The following is a 21775-nucleotide window of genomic DNA, read 5'->3' on the forward strand; positions in this document are numbered from 1 at the left end:
AAGGACATTAGTAAACCCAAACCAGATGGGTTTTTACAACAAAAACAGAATTACCTGGAAAAACTCAGCAGGTCTGGCAGCATCGGCGGAGAAGAAAAGAGTTGACGTTTCGAGTCCTCATGACCCTTCAACAGAACTGAGTAAAGTTAGGAGAGGGGTGAAATACGGTTTTTACAACAATAGTTTCACGGTCATCCTTACTGGAACTAGCTTTTAACTCCAGATTTTTATTAATTGAATTTAAATTCCTCCAGATGCCGTGGCGGGATTTGAACCTGTGTCCCTAGAGCATTAGCCTGGGCCTCTGGATTACTGTATGGGATGGCTGTGGATTTCACGCAAAATATACTGGATATCTGGAACACGCTCTTCCAAAAGAATGCTGCATCAATTGAGATTTCCAAGACTGAAAGATGTAGCAAAGTTTTTTTTTCAGTAAGATTTCTGGCTGTAATGTGCTGGTCTATGTATCAGTATTTGTAAATGGGATTAATCTGTTTGAATAGAATCAAACAAAAAGCTGCATTTTGAGTTGCAGAGGATTTTGGCTATATCACAGTCATTGCAACGCTTTTGTAGTATACATTGGGCGATGGGAGGGATTGCTTCTTATTCGTTTGAGATCATTCATTTACGCCAGTAAATTAAGAAAGGGAATTATTTATGTATTTATCTATTTATTTATTTATTGTCAGCAAGCCCTTGAAGGGGAAATCAGAACTAGGGGCCATAAATATAAGATAGTGTCACTACTCACTGGGGATAGTGCGCTGTAATATCAAGCCCCACTGTTCCCTGAGACTCGACAAGTGTGAAAAGTTTGACCAAACCACCAGATTGTCCCAATTCTACCTAACAGTTTAATTTAGGTTAACAGAATACGAGCACCAGGTTTGTAAACTTAATAAGTAAATAACTGTTTATTGAACAAATTGTCTTTAACTAGAGGCAAAAGGAAATATTAACTGCTAACTTAAGCTCTACCTGTTTCTTAAATACTCTCTTTCTCTCACGCACACTCACACACACACTCTCTCACTCACACACACACGCACACACACACAATAAATAAGACACACAAAACGTGGATTTTAAGGGTGGGATAAAACAGTTTAATAGCACCAATCTGGAGTACAGGATTTGATGGGTTGATTTTGATCGCTGCCTTCCAAATTCCTTTCAGTTCTTTGATGACGCGAGGTGGTCTTCCCAGCAATTTCAGTCTTTAGCTCACTTGCTGAGCACTCGCTTTTCAATGTCTCTAACGGTGATTTTCACCTTTCCTCTTGACAGGTTTTCAGAGAGAGAGTAGGTCGTAGAGATATGAGGATAAAAAGCCAGCTAGTTATTATTGTGGAATAACTGGAATCTTACACACACAGTAGCAAGAGGTTTTAGGTCTCTTTCCTTTCGGGCTAGGAGCTATTCTGCTGCACTGCTCTCACACAAAACCTGGTCACCTGGTCAGGAGCCAATTAAAATTCTGTTGTCAGGCAGCTTCCTTGGTTCAGGACTCCTTTCTGGCACCATCCTATCTTTCATGGTACACTCTGTTCCAGGACTGCAACATCGTATACATCTCTCATCCTGTTCCAGTTGACATGTCTTTCAAACTGCAGCCACTATAGTTTTAAATCCAGAGCCAAACAGAAATAGAGAAAAAAAAAGGAAATGTTCCTTACGATAGTCACTGATAAGTCCAATAGGGAAATGAAGAGAAACTTCTCTTAATCAGAGAATGGTATTGTAGAACTTGCTACCACAAGGAGTAGGGGAAGCGCCCGGCAAAGATACATTTACGGGGAAGCTAGATAAACACACGAGGAAGAAAGTAATAGAAGGGTACGTGAATGGGGTTAGATGAAGTAAGGTGGGAGGAGGCTTGTGCAAAGCATAAACAACAGCATGGACCATTTGAGCCAAATGGCCTGTTTCTATGCTGTGAACCCTATGTATGTAATATGATTGTGGTAGAAGAAGGAAAAATTAGTTTTGTTCTCAAAGTTTTTGAGCAGAAACGCATTTCATACCATTTCTAATTGTCCTGAGAGGTGGTTTCTGGTGGTTATTTTCACAACTGAAGGGCACTGAGAGACACTGATGTAGTGTGGGACAGAAGTCAGTTTGTCAGCCAGAGGAACACGGTTAACGATTCGAGTCCATATGACTAGCCAGTGGCAAATTGCTTTCGTAAAGTTGCCAGTGAACCAGCTTGGTTTTGTGACAAGGTGGCAGATTTTACGGTTTGATTCCCCCCCCACTCCTCCCCCACCCCGGAGCTCAACCACAAGTTACCAGATTCTTTACATATAGCGCCTTTCACAACCTCAGAATCGCTATAAAGCGCTTTATAGCCAATGAAGTACTTTTGAAGTTTAATCACTGTTGTAATGCACTCCCACAAACAGCAGCGTGATAATGACCAAATAATCTGGTTGGATGTTATTGAGGAATAGAAATTGACCAGGACACCAGGGATAACACTCTTGTTCTTCTTCGAAGTAGCACCATGGGATCTTTTACCTCTTTGGCGGGGGGGGCAAACAGCTTAACTTGGTTTAACGTCTCATCAGAAATATGGCGCCTCTGACAGTGACAAGAATCGGAGTTGAGTTTCTTGATGTCTGTGTGTTTCGTGTAACGTGTCTCCATATCGGGAGCTTGAAGTACAAGCTCCCCACAATATTACCGTGAGCCCATCCTTTTGCTGGATGGCATTCCTATGCATGTAGCACCCTGGGATAGTTTTGTGCCAGTTTATTTTTTTGTTTAAGTGGGACATTTGGTCATACAAACAGTGTGCGAGATGACAAATGTCTATACGCTGAATTAACACAGGAATTACAGGTCCATTTAAAGAACTGTTTGAGTACATATTGATTTTGATTACCACGCTTATTGCTATTATAATACTATTGTGTAAGCTTTAGTGAATAAATAGTGCAAACAAGTGCTCTGTTTTTTGTGTTTTTTATGAATTGAGGAACCCTGAGTTTTTTTTTTATAAACCATGAGCCTGAGAGCCCTTTCACTGACTTGTCCTTTTTGAATAATTGATATCTGTGATCTGCATGCTTACAACTACTGTGAGTGGCAATAAAATTTTAATGCACAACTTGAAGGTCCCAAGAAACTCCAATTACTACATTGGCACTCAAAAAGAAAATGTGTGAGGAGAAAGATTGTTTGTATAGCATCTTTCACAACCTCATGACGTCTCAAAGAGCTTCACAGCCAATTAAGTACACTTATATTTTGAACAGTAGTCACTGTTGTAATGTAGGAAACGCAGCCAATTTGCACACAGCAAGCTCCCACAAACAGCAACGTGACAATGACCGAATAATCTGTTTGTATTGATGTTGATCGAGGGATAAACACTGGCCAGGACACCGAGGAGGACTTCTCTGCTCTTCAGAATAGTGCCATGGGATCTTTTACATCCACCTGAGAGGGCAGACAGGGCCTCGGTTTAACGTCTCTTCCAAAAAGTGGCACCTCCAACAATGCTGCTGTCCCACAGTACTGCACCAGAGCATTAGCCCAGATTCTTGTGCTCAAGTCTCCAGCATGGGACTTGAACCCACAACCCACAGACTCCAAATTAGGGTTGACTACACAGCTGAGCTACAGACCAGAATGTAAACGTGAGCAGGGCTCAGACAGGGCTGGAGCTGAGGTCGGAGTCATGAAGATACCGTCACGGTGTACGAATGGCTTATGCTTGCACTTCATTTCAATAGCATATGAAAAACAGCAAGAAGACCTGTTGCTAAGCCTCTGTGTTTATGTACAGAAAAACACTTCTTAAATGCACTTCCAAAATGAAATGACCAGCAAATGGCTAGCAGTCCTCGGCCTAGTTATGTATTTTAATTGGCATTTGCCAAACACAAGTGTTTCCTTTTGTCAGCCTAGTACAGTAGAAAGTAAGAATGGCGTATGCATGGCATCGTTTCTGGGCATGGTTTCTATTTCAAGCTTAATTTATTCCCACTTGCCCATAATTGCTACTTTTATATTTGGTATCACTGATCTATGATATGTTAACAAAGGTGGATTATTCAGTAATGTAAATGCAGTCATATCCATTTCTTCATAATTCACTTTTTTCATTTCAGATGTTTTAAGTCTTAGTTATATTTCCAACATTTTCAAAAAATAAAAGAAGTTGCTAACATATTAAATATCGCTTTGGATTATTTCATCTTTATAATTGCCATGGCAGGCAGTATTGTTTAAAGGGACAATCTCAAACTGCAGAAACGTTTAAGAACACTCAGTTTCTTTTTAAAAAGGTATCACAGCATTGCTACAGTGCAGAAGGAGGCCATTCAGCCCATCGTGTCTGCGCCGACTCTCTGAGCAATTTGCTTAGTGCCATTCCCCTGCCTTCTCCCCATAATAACCCTGCACTTGTTGCTTTTCTAGCTCTCTTTCGAGTGCCTTCATTGAACCTGCCTCTACCACATTCTCAGGCAGTGCATTCCAGGTTCCACTTGTTGTGTGAAAAATTTTCTCATATCCCATTTGCTTCTTTTGCAAACTATTTGAAATTTGTGCCCTCTTGTGCTTGATCCTTTCACGAGTGGGAACAATTTCTCCTTTTATATACTCTGTCCAGACCCCTCATGACTTTGAATGCTTCTATCAAATCTCCTCTTGGCCTTTTTTTTGCCTCCAAGGAAACTGTGCTAACTTCTCCAGTCTATCTTCATAACTGAAGTTCCTCATCCCTGGAACCATTCTTGTGAATCTTTTCTGCACGCTGTCCAAAGTGGGCACCCAGAACTGGATGCAGTAGTCCAGCTGAGGCCGAACTAGTGTCTTATACAAATGTAACATAACCTTCTTGCACTTGTACTCTATTAATAAAGCCTAGGATACTGTATGCTTTATTAACCACTCTCTCAACCTGTCCTGCCACCTTCAATAACTTATGTAGATATACACCTAGGTACCTCTGCTACTGCACCCACTTTAGAGCTGTACCCTTTATTTTATATTGTCTCCCCATGTTCTTGCTACCAAAATGAATCATTTCTCTGCATTAAACTTCATCTGCCAGCTGTCTGCCTATTCCACTAACTTGTCTATGTCATTTTGAAGTTCTACACTATCCTCCTCACAGTTCACAGTGCTTCCAAGTTTTGTGTCATCTGCAAATTTTCAAACTGTGCCCTGTACACCATGGTCTAGGTCATTCATATATATCAGGAAAGGCAAGAGTCCCAACACTGACCCTCTGGGGAACTCCACTACAAACCATCCTATTTCCAAGCTGTATTTTACTGAAGAACCATGTTCAACAATCTAAGCACTCTAACTTGCTCATTAAAATAAGCACAAATCTCTCACACACAATGTAATCTAATAGATGCCCACCTATCCCTGAAGGTAAAAACAAAAAACTAAAAAACAAAAAACTACTGCGGATGCTGGAAATCCAAAAAAATCCCTGAAGGTAGATGGACAGATAGATAAGGTAGTCAAGAAAGCATATGGGATACTTGCCTTCATTATCCAAGGTAGAGAATATAAGAGCTGGAACTGTATATTATATTTCTACTTCTTAGGCAGTCTCTCGGGATTGAGCATGCCAATTGCTTCCACTCTGCTTCAATGGGTTCTGAGATGGCTGATAAGTCCAATATGTGATCTGCCATGTGCGGGGCAAGTGGTGCTTGAAGGGTTGGGTTAGTGGGTCTTTTGGAGGTCTGTGCACTAGTATATGATACTAGTTAGGCCAGTGAGGTGCAGTACTGTGTGCAGTTTTGGTCTCCACTCTATAGGAAAGATGTGATTGCACTAGAGGGGGGTACAGAGGGGATTTATGAGGATGTTGACTGGATTGGGGAGTTTTAGTTATGGGGAAAGATTGCATTTGACTAGGGTTGTTTTCTTTAGACAAGGGGGGAGACCTAACTGAAGTGAACAAAATTATGAGGAGTCAAGATAAGAGTGGGTAAGAAGGTCCTATTCCCCTTGATTGAGGGATCCATAACTAGGGGGCATAGATTTAGGGGAAGTAGGAGGGGTTTTAGAGGGAATTCAAAGGGGAAAGTTTTCACCCAGAGGCTGGAGGGGATCTGGAACTCACTGCCTGAAAGGGTGGTAGAGGCAGAAAACCCCTTATCATTTAAAATATACTTGGATATGCAATTGAAATGCAAGGCCTGGACCTGTAAAAACGGCGGGTGGGACCCGGAAGCATAAATCCGTTTCCGACAGATCCCATTTTTGCCGGTGCGGGGAAAGGGATGGGATGTGATTCACACAGGAGGGAAACCCAAACTCAGCAATTTGAACCATAGCCGTGCCAAATTACCCATGTCAAATATTTATCCAATCCCCTTTTGAAAGTTATTGTTGAACCCGCTTCCACCAGCATTTCAATCAGTGCACTCCAGATCATAATGACGCCCTGTGTAAAAATATGCTTCTTTATGCTGTCATTTGCCAATTGCATATTCAAGTATCTTTTAAATGTTATGAGGGCTTCTGCCTCTACCAGCCTTTTCAGGCAGCGAGTTCCAGATCCCCACCACCCTCTGGGTGAAAGATTTCCTCTTTGAATTCCCTCTAAACCTTCTATTTGCACCTAAACCAATGCCCCCCTGGTTATGGATCCCTTAACCTTCAGCCTGTCTCCTCTGGTTACCTATCCTTTTGCCAATAGGAATAGTTTCTCCTCATTTACACAATCAAAACTCTCTCAAGATTTTAATTACCCTTATTAAATAGCCCCATAACCTTCTTCCCACTAAGGGGAACAGCCCCAGTTTCTCCTCCAGGTACAATGCCCTAAGAGGACATTGGTGCCCATGAACTTCTATTGGATTGGTCCATGATTCTGCTTGGCAAAGTACTGCAGTACAGCATACCTTCTGCAGTATGGCTGGCCAGGAAACTCTCCCACTCTGCCTTCAGGCCAATGTTGGAAGGATTTAGAGGCTGATAATCAACCTGTTTGGCCACTTCATCCATGGCCATCAAGTCCTGAAGTGGGACTTGAACCCAGAGCTTCTGGTCCAGAGGTAGGGATACTACCCACTACACCACAAGACCTCCACTTTAATCGCTTCATGTAACTGTAATCTTTATGGCGCTTACCTTTACCCAGAATGATGTGAAAACCAAAAGTTTTCTGTAGTGTCAATATTTATATTATTATTCATTTGAGATGTGGGCACCACTGGCTAGGCCAACATTTATTGCCCATCCCTAATTACCCTTGAGAAAGTGGTGGTGAGAAACTGCCTTGAACACAGCTTAGTGGCTCGCTAGGCCATTTAGAGAGCAGTTAAGAGTCAACCACTTGGTTCTGGAGATACAAGTGTAGGCAAGACTGGGTAAGGACAACAAATTTCCTTCCCTAAATCAAGTTAATTAACCAGATGGGTTTTTACAACAGTGAAGTCGTTTCATGTTCATCATTACCAATATTAGCCTTTTATAAATTCCGGATTTGTTTAATTAACTGAATTTAAATTCCCTAGCTGCAATGGTAGGATTTGAACACTGTACATGAATTATTAGTCCAGGCCTTTGGATTATTTGTTCAGTAACCACCATATTACCGTACCCATTATGCTGTATGGATCCATTATATGAACATGTGTGTGCAGCAAAATCAAAAAAAATTGAATAAAATAGTCCATCGCTTTAGTTTTATTCCATGAATAATATTTATAAATATCCTTCCTTCTTTCATACACCATTTTGAATCCGGCCATTTTCACAGCCGCTGCGTGAAAAGAAAATATATGCGTGTTTTTGAAAGCAGAGAAGGTTTTAAAATACTCAGAAGGTTTTTTGAAACATGCTTTGACATCAATATGGGGCAGATAACCTGGCTTTATTTGTTTCAATCTATTCAGGTTAAGGAGGCATGTTCCAAACTAGTTCCCACTCAAGGTTAAAAGCAGCGCTTGCTGTTAACGCTCAGCAGGTCTGGCAGCATCTGTGGGGAGAGAAGCAGAAGTTAACATTTCAGCTCAATGACCTTTCGTCAGAACTGGAAAAGGTTAGAGACGTAACAGGTTTGAAGCAAGTACAGAGACGGGGAATGGGGGGAAGGGAGGGGGGGGGGGGGGAAGATGGGTGGAAGAACACCATCTCTAACACTGTTCCAGCTCTGAGCAAAGGTTATTGGCCTTGCACGAACTCTGTTTCTGCCTCCACAGGTGCTGCCTGACCTGCTGAGCATTTCCAGCAATTTTCTGTCCTTATTTAACATTTCCATCGTCTGTAGTATTCTGATTTTTGTCCCAATTCAATTTCTCTCCATGGGTGCTGAGTTTAAAGTGCCAAGTCCTAAGTGGTAGAAAACAAGCCTTTGCTTTCTCGTCTAAAGATGTTCATTTCATTGCAATAATAATTAACAGTTGTCAGGGGTCAGCCTGTTCTACCCTGAATAGCTGATGGACTGTGTTCATAGTTGTATCATGCGGGCAGATTTAAATATTTGATGATTATGCTTTTCAGTCTAAGCACCTTGCTTTGAAACCTCTGTTCAATGAACCACAAATATTCACTTCATGCTTCCTTCATTTGCAATTCAGCAAAATCTCAGTGCTTTAATTGATCATAAGGTTTAATTTAAATGCACCATAATGCGGCATTCTTTAATGTGCATCTCTATCAGAAGGCCCTGTTTTCTGTATGGGGCTTTTATTAATGAGCTGATGATTCTTGTGTGTGACTGGTTTAAATGGTCAACAGGGAGAGCACTAGGGTAAGATTCCAGAGTGATCACCTCTGAGGCAGGGCCTTGCTTGAAAGAGGACAGAGTGGTTCAGAAACCTAAACCTTACTTTTGTAGTCATTGAAAATTCGAAATAAGCTTGTTCGCTCCATGCCAAGTTGTCCGATCTGCCCTCCTACTGGACAAAGCTTATGCCAGAGAGCTAACTAATAACATTGAGTCCAACGTTTCCTGAAGCACATGCCTGACTACAAATGAGTAGAATTCAAACACTTTGCCACTGCACATTGAGTTTGTTTTTCTGGAACTCTTAAGATGGAAATAGTTGGTAAATATGTTGAGGCAAAGTATCTTATTCCACCCAGCAAATCAGCATCTTTGAACATGCCAGATTCTGAAATTCAAAGTATGTGTTTTATTCCAAAGCTAACTGTTGGACTCCTAATATTAACTTGGAGTAAAGGAGGGGGAAATGTAAGGGAGTGGGAGGGAGACCAGAAAATCTCAACACTATGCTCTTTAAAGAGCTACAGCTCTGGTTTAGAGGGATGTTGCTATAACAACTGGCTGTTGCAGTCAGAAGGTTGTCGATTGAAGTCCCAATCGAGAGACTTGGGCATGACAATTCAGTGCAGCGCAGAGGGAGTGCTGCACCGTTGGAGGTGCCTTCTTTTGGATGATAAGTCAACCTGCCCTCTCGGTAAAAGATCCCTTTGCACTATTTTGAAGATGAGCGGGGGAGTTCTCGCTCTGCCCTGGCCAATACCTATTCCTCAATCAACACCCCAAAAATAGTTTATCTGGTCATTGTACCGTTGCTGTGTGTGGGATCTTTCTATGCACCAATTTGCTGCTGCGTTTCCTACATTATACACTTTGTAAAGTACTGCATTGACAATGAAGCATTTGGGGTCTTCCTGAGGGAGTGAAAGGCACTATACAAATACAAGTCTTTTGTTTAAGAATTCTGACAAAGGCATTTATATCTGCAAGGTTAACTTGTGTGTTTTCTCCACAGACGTTGTTTTCAGAGCTTTACACATTACGTGAAGGTCATAGCACAGAAACAGGCCCAATTGGTTTATGTCGGTGTCTGTGCTCCATATGAGCCTCCTGCACAAATTCATCTCACCCCATATGCATACTCTTCTATTCCTTTCTCCCTCATGTACATGTTTGATAGGCCAGTTTATTATGATAACCCGTTGAAGATTCATAATTGCTTTGCTAAGAACTTAAAAACAACATTACTGCCTCTGAACATTGAGGTGGATCAGCACAACAGGTTTTTCTCACTCTCATAACCTTTGCCCTCAGGTCGATGATTATCCAGATTTTCTGAGCGGACAAGATCGTGAGTCTGCACAACACATCCGCATCGTTTACATTTCACGGGCGGAGAAGAAACATCACAAAGTGCAAGTTAGCCGCAATAAATATTTACCCGCTCTCATCAGCGGCAGAAGGAAACTCGGTGCCCTTAGCCAGGAGGAAGGTATGTGCAGCAGTCACTTGAAAGTAAATGGATATTGACATGACTGAAGAGCCATTAAACCCACTGTGTCTGGCAGAATGAGAAGAGCTTGGATATTTGCATTGAACGCAATGGACCCAGCAGGACCTTGGCGGTACTTACTGCAGGAATCTTTAGTTGTTAAGATTATATTTTTCAAATGTTCTTTTAAAAATTGTCTTTATTCCTTGTCTGCCTTTTCCCTGTGCCTCTCTGTCTTTCTCGTTGTCTGTCTGTCTGTCTGTCTCTCTCTCCTTCTCCCTGCCTGTCTGTTTTCCTCCAGCAAAATTGCCCTTGAGAAGGCTGTCGGGGATGGGCGACAAATGCTGGCCTAGCTAGCGATGCCCACATCTCGTTAAAAATCCCTCCAAGTGCCCTTCCACTTCACCGCTGGATCTAGCTTACCTGCCTTGGAGGACCACCACACCCCCAACACCACCCACAAGACTTACCTAATCCTGTGGCCTCTTCTTCAGCGGCTCCCACCTGACTGGAAGCCAAGCCCACCAATTGGGCGGACTTCAGGCGAGGAAACCCAGTGACATCAGGCACACACTGGAAAGCTCAACGTGTGGGGAAACCCCAGCTTCCAGCTTTCCCCCTGCGCTCCCAGACAACCCCTTTCCTCACTTCTGACAAGTCTAAAGGTTTAAAATCTCCACCCTGTGTCTGAACGGTTTTGAGATGCTGCGAACATCGAATCCTCCGCCTTTTGTGACACCGCCCCCATGTCCCATTTGTGCCACGAAGGCCGCTGGAAATGACGGCGTTCCCAGGAATTTTTTGTTCGAGCCTCAGACTTCCGATCCAAAAGTGTGTCTCTCTCTCTCTCCGAGAATTTCACTCTAGTTAAGACCAGGAGCCCATCCACGTGCGACCCTTCAGCACAATCCAACGATTTGAAAGCAAGCACGGAGCCAGGAATTTCCAAATAGAATTCCTGCAATCTTCTATGTAGTCTTGTTAAATTCCACGATATATTCCTCTATGGGATAACCGCCTGTTTTTCTTAATTTATCAAAGTCTGATCATGCCTCGCGTACATTTAATAAATCACCTTTCTTATAAATTTAAATAGAATATCCAAACCTTCCTCCGTGTCCAACTGACAAGCCTCTAGCTCCAAAAATACTTTGTACCTGATTCTCCTTTAGATAGGAATTGACAGTGCCAAGGCCATACCTTCCTTTTCCTTCTGTAAGGATACATAACCCGTGTCCACATAGCTACTTCATTTTTCCATTGGCCATAACATCAGTGGGAAATCATACCCTCACACTTGGTTTCCGCCATTCTTTTCAAAAGTAACTCCGATTACAATCTTCAGTCTGAAAATGTGTTTTTTTTTAATCATTGGTTTCCAATCTTCGCCTTGAGGCAACTATCCTCTGTTGCCATGTTAAATGGATCCAAGCCAGATGGTGGAAGTGTGAAACAAGATACGGATACTTTCCCTTCATAGCAGGTTTATTCACAGGATGCAGCGTTACAGATCTCTGCCTCCGAACTGCTAATCCAATATCCCAGCTGTCTCTCTTTCTATGTGCTTAAAATAAAACAATGCCCATCACCAGATCAGCATAATCAACCGACCATTATCATCTTGCCCCGATCACAACCCCACCCTTTTTTTAAAAAGGGTTGAAATTATCCCCATGCCATCTGTGTTGGATCTTTGAAAGAGCTATTCATTTAACCTCACCGCCTTGCTCTTCACCCCTAACCCTAGCCCTGGCACAAAGCTGAGTGCTAGGATTTGATAAATGTTAGCTATTTGAATGCCAGTAACGTTTTTGTACTTTCACACTTCTGCACTTATAAATAAAACATGGGCTTTGCACAATTAAAATCCTTGCGCCGTATTTATAATAAGTAAATCCTGGCTTTGTGTATTTGATTATAACAGCAAAATAAAATGTGTGAGTATAAAGAACAAATGTGTCAAACTTGAGTGATCATTGGCCACCATTAAACCAATAAAATGTCACATTTTATTACCCACTTTCTCCTCGTCATTAGTTTTTTTTTAAAAAGAAGATGACTTATGGGAGGGGATTTTCAACAGCTTTGTGCAGGAGTAGATAGTAAAGCCAGAATGCGTGAACAAGACTTCACAGTTCTGGTGCAAAATGGAAGGCAAATTTCCACATTCTGTTCGCTGACTACTTCAGATAAAAATGTCTAGCATGTCCAAAAGGGCCCACAGTAGGAGTTTAATTCATCACTGTCCAAGCACATTTATTCATGGGGCAGAAATTCCCCCCCCATTGGGGTGTGGGGGGGGTGGGCGCGAACCCAATCGGTGCTGCGCCACCATTTCACGTGGGCGGGCCAGTTAAGTCCCGCCCAGTGTGACGCTCGCCCAGATGCGCTGAGCACTGCCTATGTGGGCGGGGGAGAGGGGGAATTGCCTGAGTGCATGCGCGCAAAAGAGCGCAGAAATCTCCCTGAGACACAGAGGTGGTCAGATGCCCCACACTGTGAAACCAATTGGCAGAGGCCACCCAAAATAGATGCCATGGATCTCTCACCAACTCCCCCCAGACACTTGGCACACTGTGATCCAACCGGTCTCACTGAATTCCATCGTTCTCCCGAAGGTTTTCCAATCTCAACGCTCAAAGTACCCGCCTTGGAATCTTCTCCCAAACGAAACTTTCAACAAAGATCCACCTCCCTGAGGCACAGAGGTGTCTCAGGGAGATTTGTTTAAGTTTCAAACATCCAAATAAAGAAATCAAAAACTTGGCCCCTCATGTGACATGAGCTGGGACATGTCAATGAATTTAAAAAAAAAAACATTTTTATTGAATTTTTAAAACACTTCATGAAACCTCATCCCGTCCGTGGATGAGGTTCCATGAAAAATGCAAAGGCCGCCTGGGCTCTTAAGTTCATTTAATTATTTCAATCAGTTTTTAACAGGCCTTAATAGGACTTTGACAGTTCGGTGGGCGCGTGGCTGACTTGGCTGCGCGCCAACTGGACTGAAAATCTAAATGACGTCGGGACACCCGCCCGACATCACCGTGCGTCATTTTACACGTTGGCGAGCGGGCCCCGCCTCCTCTCGCCAACCCTAAAATTCTACCCATGCTCTGTTATGATGCTTGAAGACTGGATAGATCGGGTTTTCTCACTGTCCAAAGGGCCAGTTTGTATGGTGGACATTAGAGGTAGAAGCTGCTGCAGCCCATTTGATATTTGCGCACGAGGAACCTTCTCCAGCCTTACAACTCTCCACAATATCTGGGCCCCTTCAATCCTGGCCTCTTGAGCACCCTCAGTTTTCATCGCTGCACTATTGGTTGATCATGCTTTCAGCTGTCCCGGCCCCGAGCTCCAGAATTCCCTACCTAAACCTCTCCTCCTTTTAAGTTGTGTTATAATCCACTTGAGTAAAGGAGGAATCTGGAGCCAGTCTTTCCTCTACATAGGTTTAGAGTTATAAAACCCAGTGACGACAGGCACAGACTCCTGTATCCTTTCCCGCTGCACAAATGGAAACCGGGTCTTATACGCACTTAAGAATAATGCCCTAACCTTTTCCCAATTATTGACAGCCGCTTTCACCTACAACTAGAGCATGCATTTCATTGTGGCAGGATTTCAACATTAACAAGGCACTCCCTAATACCTACTTCCTCACCCATCCTAACATTTCTTTGTGTGACTCATTGTCAAATTTTAACCGCATGAAAGGCGCTATATAAATGCAAGTTGATGTTGTGGTTACTCATGGTGATACTCAATTGCTGAAAGACCCATAGCAAACAGTAAGTTCGGACTTTCCTTATTGCGCTATGTAAGTTTAAGTTGAGACTTTAGCTTTAAGTTAAATTTATATGTTGTATGTGTGTGTACAGGGGAAAGAGGAAACCTGGGTTTTGGTCACTTTAGAATGTTGCCTGCAAGCCTGTGGGTTGGTTTGTATACCTGCATTTTCATGAGGTTTTAGGACCCTTGAAGTGGTTTAGGGAAGTTAAAACAAAGTAGGGCAAACTGTGTTATTGCCTAGCAACAGGGGTCCACAGAAACAGGGAAAAACAAAGAAAAGCAGTTTGATTTCAGTGGGTAGGGCCACTCCACAGAAGCTGCCAGAGCAGGCAGGAAGGGGAACTGCAGGGAGCAGGCGCCAAAGAAACATAAAGTTGCAGAAACCAGGGAATTGGGCAGAAGAAAGAAGACAATGAAGTCAAGGGAAAAGAACAGGAATCTGAACTGGTCCTGTTCAGTGAAGTTAAATTAAGGAGCAGAGGAAAGGGCTCCAGTTGAAAGAGAGAAAGCTGCGGGGAGCAGAACCAAGGCAAAGTGGGCTTGCGAGAAGCCAGAAGATTCAAGGAGACAGCCAAATGTAGGTGACTCCTTACTATGGGCCTGTGAAGCAGTAGTATCCTGAGAGTGTGTGTGGAGGGTGAAGCCTGAATGCATGTAGAGATCCAGGAGGGAGGAACATCAGAAGGAGAGTTCAAACTCTTGGAGAGGTGGATCTTTGTTGAAAGTTTCGTTTGGGAGAAGATTCCAAGGCGAGTACTTTGAGCGTTGAGATTGGAAGCCTTCAGGAAAAAGATGGAATTCAGTGAGACCGGTTGGATCACGGTGTGCCAAGTGTCTGGGGGGAGTTGATGAGAGATCCATGGCATCTATTTTGGGTGGCATCTGCCACTTGGTTTCAGAGTGTGGGGTGTCCGACCACAGGTTGCCCATTACATGGACTGTATACTTATTGTGAACATTAGAGAATAAGGTAGCTTTTGTAAGTTGCGTTATCCTTACGAAAATGTATACAACTGTATAAGTATAGTTGTGGGTGAACAAGTGGTGTAATATATTACCTTTCCTTGTTGTGACCCTGTTCAGTAGCCACTCTCCACGTTTTCTAAACAAAAACTAAAAGTGGGATCGATCAAGCTGGGTTGCACCCTAGGATCTGACTTGTCCAGTAGTAACATCAGCTGGAATCATAACACATTGCTTTAATTTCTAACAAAGACAGATGGGAATTTAGACAGAATTGGTTTAAATCATGTTCTTGAAAAGCTCTTCTCTTCTTTTCCCCTCAGTTGAACCAATCACAATTTCGGAATTTTTGAAATTGTTCCAGTTTGTGTCTTGAGCCTTTGGCCAGGGTGGCTATAACAAGGTTTGCAGCATTGTTTAAGATAGGCTTTAGCTGTGCAATGTGAGTTTAACAGCCAATGACTGAATTTTAAACAACATTCGACACAAATACATTGGCTGGGATTTTGCAGTAAGAATAATCGTGAGACTATCAGCACTCATTGTTAATTAGGAGTAAATTGGACAGCAATTTCCATTGTATGCAACTTGCGTAGTTAATCGCGAAAATCGAATTTGCTGTTTGGGTTGCCCTGATCCTCTACGTGCTTTGCTCTAACGGTAACTCACTGACAGACTCAGCATCGAATAATGTGCAATGATGTGAAGTTGCTATACTTGCCTAGCAGATACCCACTAAACATGCCAGAAAATGCTTATACTTTGAAATGTGAGTGAATTTTTAATAGTGTGGTAAGCCTTACTATCGAACAACAATTTTAACACTGAAAATGTATTTTTTATAAGTGTGGACTCTCATTCCTACAAATTTTAATTATTGTTGGAGTTTTTTTTTAACCTCTTCTTTCATCTCCCTCTTAATTGCACCTTTCTTTCCCTGTCTCTATATATACTATTGAATTCAATATGACAACGTACATTTCCTGGTCTGGACTCTGCATACATCAGAAGGATTCTCGTTGGTTAACAAGACACACCTTTACTTGCCCTGGTCCTAAATCTGCTGTAGAGAGTGATGTGTTGTTTTGGATTTCCAATCAATACAAATTGCAGTGCGAAAGCCTACAAAGAGTTTGCAGTTTGGTTAATGTAGTGAACGGCTGGCACTGTTCGAGATTGACCGCAAAATCCAGGGTCATTCTATTTGCAACCAGCACTTAATCTATGCTAATGTTTCATTTGAAGTACCAAAGGACCGTTGCAGGTCCTGGAGTGTCGGTTTAGAATTTGTGCACAAGCCTCTGGAGTGGGACTTGAACCCACAACCTTCTAACCCAGTGAGCGTTGACAACTGAGACTTCAAAGTTACATTGTCCTCCTATATTTTCAGTTTTTGTTAGTAATCTTGCTGATAAGTGGTGACTATCAATGTTGATAAGTTGGTGTTCTTAAGTTCACAAATCAGCCAATATGAGGGGTGATACCAAATGTGACCATGATGAATGACTAGCATTCAATATTAAGAATGCCGTTAAATTTCTTAGCTTGCCTTTTATTTAAATTGCTCACTTGATAAATGCTTGTACAACACTGAAGAAATAGCATTGTAATTTTTTTTTTTAAAAGACTATTGATGAATTTTGGAGTGGTTTGGATTTGTGCCAAATTGGGGTGTGTGGACCTGCACCCACCTCTTTGGGTGGATGGTTCTTTCCAGTCAGTCTGAAAAGGAATTTTGCCCCAGGAAGAAAATGAACAATAAGACGGAGAAAGGTTCTTCCCTGTGATGGGAGGACTACCTTGCGTTGTGGCTTTGCTACGCTCTCGGGTGCAGTACGGAGGCCGGATGTGGGCATTCACCCTGGGAGCAAGTCGCCTCCATTGACTCCTGTGTTGCAGGAGGTTTCCAGGCCAGGGTGGGTCTAAAGGAGGAGAAATAGGGGCAGAAACCCCCTCCATCCCCACCCAAAAAGATCGAACTAAAAAGCATACAGTATCTAAACCTGCTTCCACAGGATGGGAAGTGATAAAATGCATGTGCTGTTTGATTCAGGTATTAAAACTTTTTTTTACAAATGCTTCTTTCTCGAAGAATCAAAAAAAATATTTTTATCTTTAGTTCTGGTTAGTAGCAACATCCAGGAGGGCATCAGCACATCAGATGCACCGAACACAAAGCAATACAGACCTCTGAATGAATTCTCTGTCAGGTAGGAAATATTATAATACCAAATCATTTATAATGTGGATTAAAGAACTCATTAAACTTATAGGCCTGGATTTTACCTTTGGCAGGCCTGGGGTCAACTGGGAAATGGACCGCTGACCACGATCGGCCTCCAACTGCGATTTCACACGGGCCGGCCAATTAACGGCCAACCAGCGTGAAAGGCGTGCCGGAGAGCTCAGCACTGCCGGGGTGGGGGTGGGGAGAGGGCGGGCAATGATGTCACCGCGGGCGCAGGTGTGAGCATTTCGAGAGAGCTCCCTGAAGGCAAACAGCTGCCTCAGGGAGCTGCGGACCGTCAAATGATGAAATAAAGGCTTAAAAAGCTGCAAAAAAAAAAAAATGTCCACGCATCACAATCAAGCACCTGAAAATATACCTCATAAAAACGCTGTCCACAGATATTTATTTTTATTTTCGCTCATAACGGAGATTTCGTTTCGCCCTCGGATGATGTAAAATGTAAAGGCCGCCCGGCCGATTTGTCCATCCACCAGCCGTAAGGTCGGACGGGCCGTGAAAGATCTGAGACAATTGTGTCGTTAATGGGCTTAATTGCCGCCATAATTGTTGGCGGGCGCACTTACGATCTTTGCGCGCAGCCACCGAGCGAAATATCACACGGGTGCACGATGATGTCGGGACGCTCGCCCGACGCCATGTCGCGTGATTTTTACGCCCAATCAGGTCGGGCGCACACCCGCCTGCGAGGCGTAAAATTCTGCCCATAGATTACTTAAATAATATTCTCTTGGGATGGGCGGAGGAGAGCACAGTTAACGTTTTGAGTCCTCATGACCCTTCTGTTGAAGTCAACTGTGCTCTTCTCCGCCGATGATGCCAGACCTGCTGAGTTTTTCCAGGTATTTCTGTTTCTGTTTTTGTTTTGGATTTCCAGCATCCGCAGTTTTTTGCTTTTATTTTTTTTCTCTTGGGATGCCTTTTCGTTCAGGACGGTATTTGGATCTGGAGTGGCTCTGGAATGTCTGGACACCTCAGAAGAACACAAAAGGAACAGGAATAGGCCATCCGGCCCTTTGCACCCCCTTCTGCTATCCCATAAGATCAGGGCTGATTTTCTACCTCAACTCCATCTTCCTGCACTAACCCCATAATCCTTAATTCCCTCACGAGTCCAAAAACCTATCGACCTCCGACTTGAACATACCCAGCGACTGAGCATCCCCAGCTCTCTGGGGTCAAGAATTCCAAAGATTCACAACCGTCTCTGAAGAAATTTCCCCTGACCTCAGTCCTAAATGGCTGACCCCTTATTCTGAGATTGTGACAACTCCAGCCCGGGGAAATAGCCTCTCAGCATCTACCCTGCAAAGACCCTTAGGAATTTTGTTGTAGTAAAAGCAATGCGACACCCATGGCGCAATCTTCCAAAAGCGCAAAAAATATACCATCACAGTGGATAAAATAAGTGGCATTTAATAATTCATCTTAAACACACACTGACCTTTCACCTCTCTGACAGCTCAGTTTGAGCCCAGTCCATGTGGAAAGGCTGAAATATCCCCCCTCATAGTTATGAGGGCCCTCTGTCTCCCGATCCATGATGAGTTTGGTTTTCAAACTTGGCACCGAATGTCTCTCGGAGAGACAATAGGGATGGCTAAAATGGAAAAATGTTTCATTCATGGGGTAGATGATGTTCTCCTGAGAATGGGCATACTGTTAAGCAGCCTTGAAAGAGCTTTAAACTGCAGAATGCTGTGATTCATATGACCTGGGTGTAAGGGGTATCTGAAATGGAAAATTGCTCCATCCCACAGTTGCCAACATCCCTTTCTCTTGATGAATATAAAAACTCAGCAAAAGTTAACTCGTAGCAGAAAGTCCAAATCTATACTGAACATTGTAGGTGCCAAATCCCAAGGATTAAATTATGAAGCACGATTATGCAAACTAGGGTTGTATTCCCTGGAATTTAGAAGATTTAAGGGATGATTTGATCAAAGTGTTTGAGCTATTGGGGCTAATTTACGGGGCAGATGGAGAGAAACTATTTCTGCTGGTCGGGGAGTCTAGGGCTACGGGACATAGCTTTAAAAATTAGAAAGACCTTTCGGGAGTGAAGTTAGGAAACATGTTTACATGCAAAGGGTGATTCAAGTTCAGAACTCTCTCTTCCCCAAATTGCAGCTGATGTGTTATGACGTGGCAGGTATATACTGGCAGATGTGTGCCAGGTGGACCACATCCACAAGGGAAATGTGGCCACACTATCACGACGGTTTTGCAATTTGTATTTATTACGAGAAGGTTTGTGCACTGAATTCAGAAGTAATGAGCCCACAAACACCTTTAGAGATTTTAAAAAATAAATTAAAACATTTATTAACACAAAGAAGATTTCAAGCACATGTGTAAGATTACAGTTACTTAATAGAATAGCAAATTCCTAATTAACCTGACTCCCAAGTACACACCCCTTTAAGGCAACAGTCTAAAATAGATTTTAAATTTAAATAGCAAGCCAGCAGGTTTACCACAGCACCCACTCAACAGAGGAGTTCCAAAGGCTTTCCTCCACCTTTGGTTACTGGACACAACAGACTTTTGCTAAAGTGGCTGGAGGCTTCCCCAAGGCTGCTTTACATTTTCCTCTTAGATCTCATATGGCCCCACAACAGAGCCTTCCATTCTCTTTATATATGTTTCTCTCCTTTATATATGTTTCTCTCTCTTTAATCTGTAAATTCCATTGTTCTATATGTCTTTGTAAATTTACTTTTCCCATAATATAAAAATCTTTCATGTTGCCAATATGGTCAGTACCTTTTGGGAAAAATAGACACACTGCTTGGCCTTGCTTATCTTGTTAGTTGTAAACATCCTATCGTCCCTTTGAAAGCCAAACAACTCCACTTATCTAAAAATGCAAATTCCCTTCACACCCTACACGCTAAGACCTCATCCGTGTTTACTCATTAGCATTTCTAATCCATTTTACCCCTAAACTTCTTTTGATATTTTCAAGCTTCCAGTCTATCTGACTCAAATTCAGTTAAATCAGCTACACAGGCAACCATCTGCACTTATACCGGTAAACCTACTTTACAATAAACCACAATAATATAATGAAAAAATGTTAGTTTCATGACAGATGCTAGACCAATTGTTAAAGTTATCAATCTCAGATTTAAAATTTTGTTAACCAAACGTAAAGGCTTATGGAGCAAAGGCAAGAGTGATGGGGGAAAAGGGATGGAGTGCAGGTCATGCATCATTCATGATCTCATTGATGGTAGCACAGACTCGAGGGGTAAATGTGGAAACTCCTGTGGAAAGTTGGAAGAAGGATGAAGAGAGATCACAAACCATACAAATGAAACCAAGCCAGGTCTGCCAGAGTTGTTGACAGGGCCATGCTGCTTTTAACTCTCAATCAGCACCTCTCACTTTTACATTTGGTCTCGAGACTTCAGTAGGTCAGCTCTTTAATTTGTCCTGTAGTAATGAGATGCGTTCATGAATGGGAGCATGCCTACTTTTATTTAGGTGTTAATAGAATATAAGAACTAGGAGCAGGAGTAGGCAATTCAGCCCCTCGAGCCTGCCCTGCCATTCATTACGATCATGGCTGATCTAATTTCGGCCTCAACTCCAATTTCCCTCCCTCTCCCCATAACCTTTCAACCCGTTACTAATTAAAAATCTGTCTATCTCCTCCTTAAATTTATTCAGCGTCCCGGCATCCACTGCACTCTGAGGCAGTGAATTCCACAGATTCACGACCCTTTGAGAAAAGTAATTCCTCCTCATCTCTGATTTAAATCTACCACCCCTTAGCCTAAAACTATGGCCCCTTGTTCTAGAATGCCCCACAAGGGGAAACATCCGCTCCACGTCTACTTTGTCCATCCCCTTTAGCATCTTATATACCCCAATTAGATCTCCTCTCATCCTTCTAAACTCTAGCGAATATAGGCCTAAACTGCTCAATCTCTCTTCATAAGACAAGCCCCACATCTCTGGAATCAACCTAGTGAACCTCCTCTGAACCGCCTCCAATGCAACTACATCCTTCCTCAAGCCAAAACTGTGCACAGTACTCCAGGTGCGGTCTCACCAACGCCTTGTACAGTTGCAACATTTCCCTATTTTTATACTCATCCTTTAGCAATAAATGCCAAAATTCCATCTGCCTTCCTTATTACTTGCTGTACCTGCATACTAGCTTTCAGCGATTCATGCATGTGGACACCCAGATCCCTCTGCACTGAAGCATTCTGAAGTTTCTCTCCATTTAAATAATAAGTCATCTTTTTATTCTTCCGACCAAAATGGATAACCTCACACTTATCCACGTTAAACTCCATCTGCCAAATTTTGACCCATTCACCTAACCTGTCCATATCCATTTATAAATTTCTTATTTCTTCATTGCGACTTACTTTCCCACCTATTTTGGTGTCATCTGCAAATTTAGCTATAGTACCTTCTATCCCTGAGTCCAAGTCATTAATATAGATTGTAAATAGTTGGGGCCCACGGACCGAATCCTGTGGCACCCCACTAGTTACAGCTTGCCATCCAGGAAAAGACCCATTTATCCCGACTCTGCTTTCTATAGGTT

General features: G+C 42.7%; 1 protein-coding gene across 1 annotated transcript in view; it reads left to right on the forward strand.

The window, feature by feature from the left end:
• Positions 1-21775, forward strand: part of c22h12orf56 (chromosome 22 C12orf56 homolog) — a 77112-nt gene that overhangs the window by 5041 nt on the left and 50296 nt on the right. The window contains exons 2-3 of the mRNA XM_078567808.1: positions 10025-10202; positions 17080-17170. Of these exons, the coding sequence (XP_078423934.1) occupies positions 10025-10202; positions 17080-17170 (269 nt within the window). The remainder of the gene's footprint in view (positions 1-10024; positions 10203-17079; positions 17171-21775) is intronic.

This window comes from Cetorhinus maximus, chromosome 22 (genome assembly GCF_964194155.1).
Source record: "Cetorhinus maximus chromosome 22, sCetMax3.hap1.1, whole genome shotgun sequence".
In the NCBI taxonomy this organism is placed as follows: domain Eukaryota; kingdom Metazoa; phylum Chordata; class Chondrichthyes; order Lamniformes; family Cetorhinidae; genus Cetorhinus; species Cetorhinus maximus.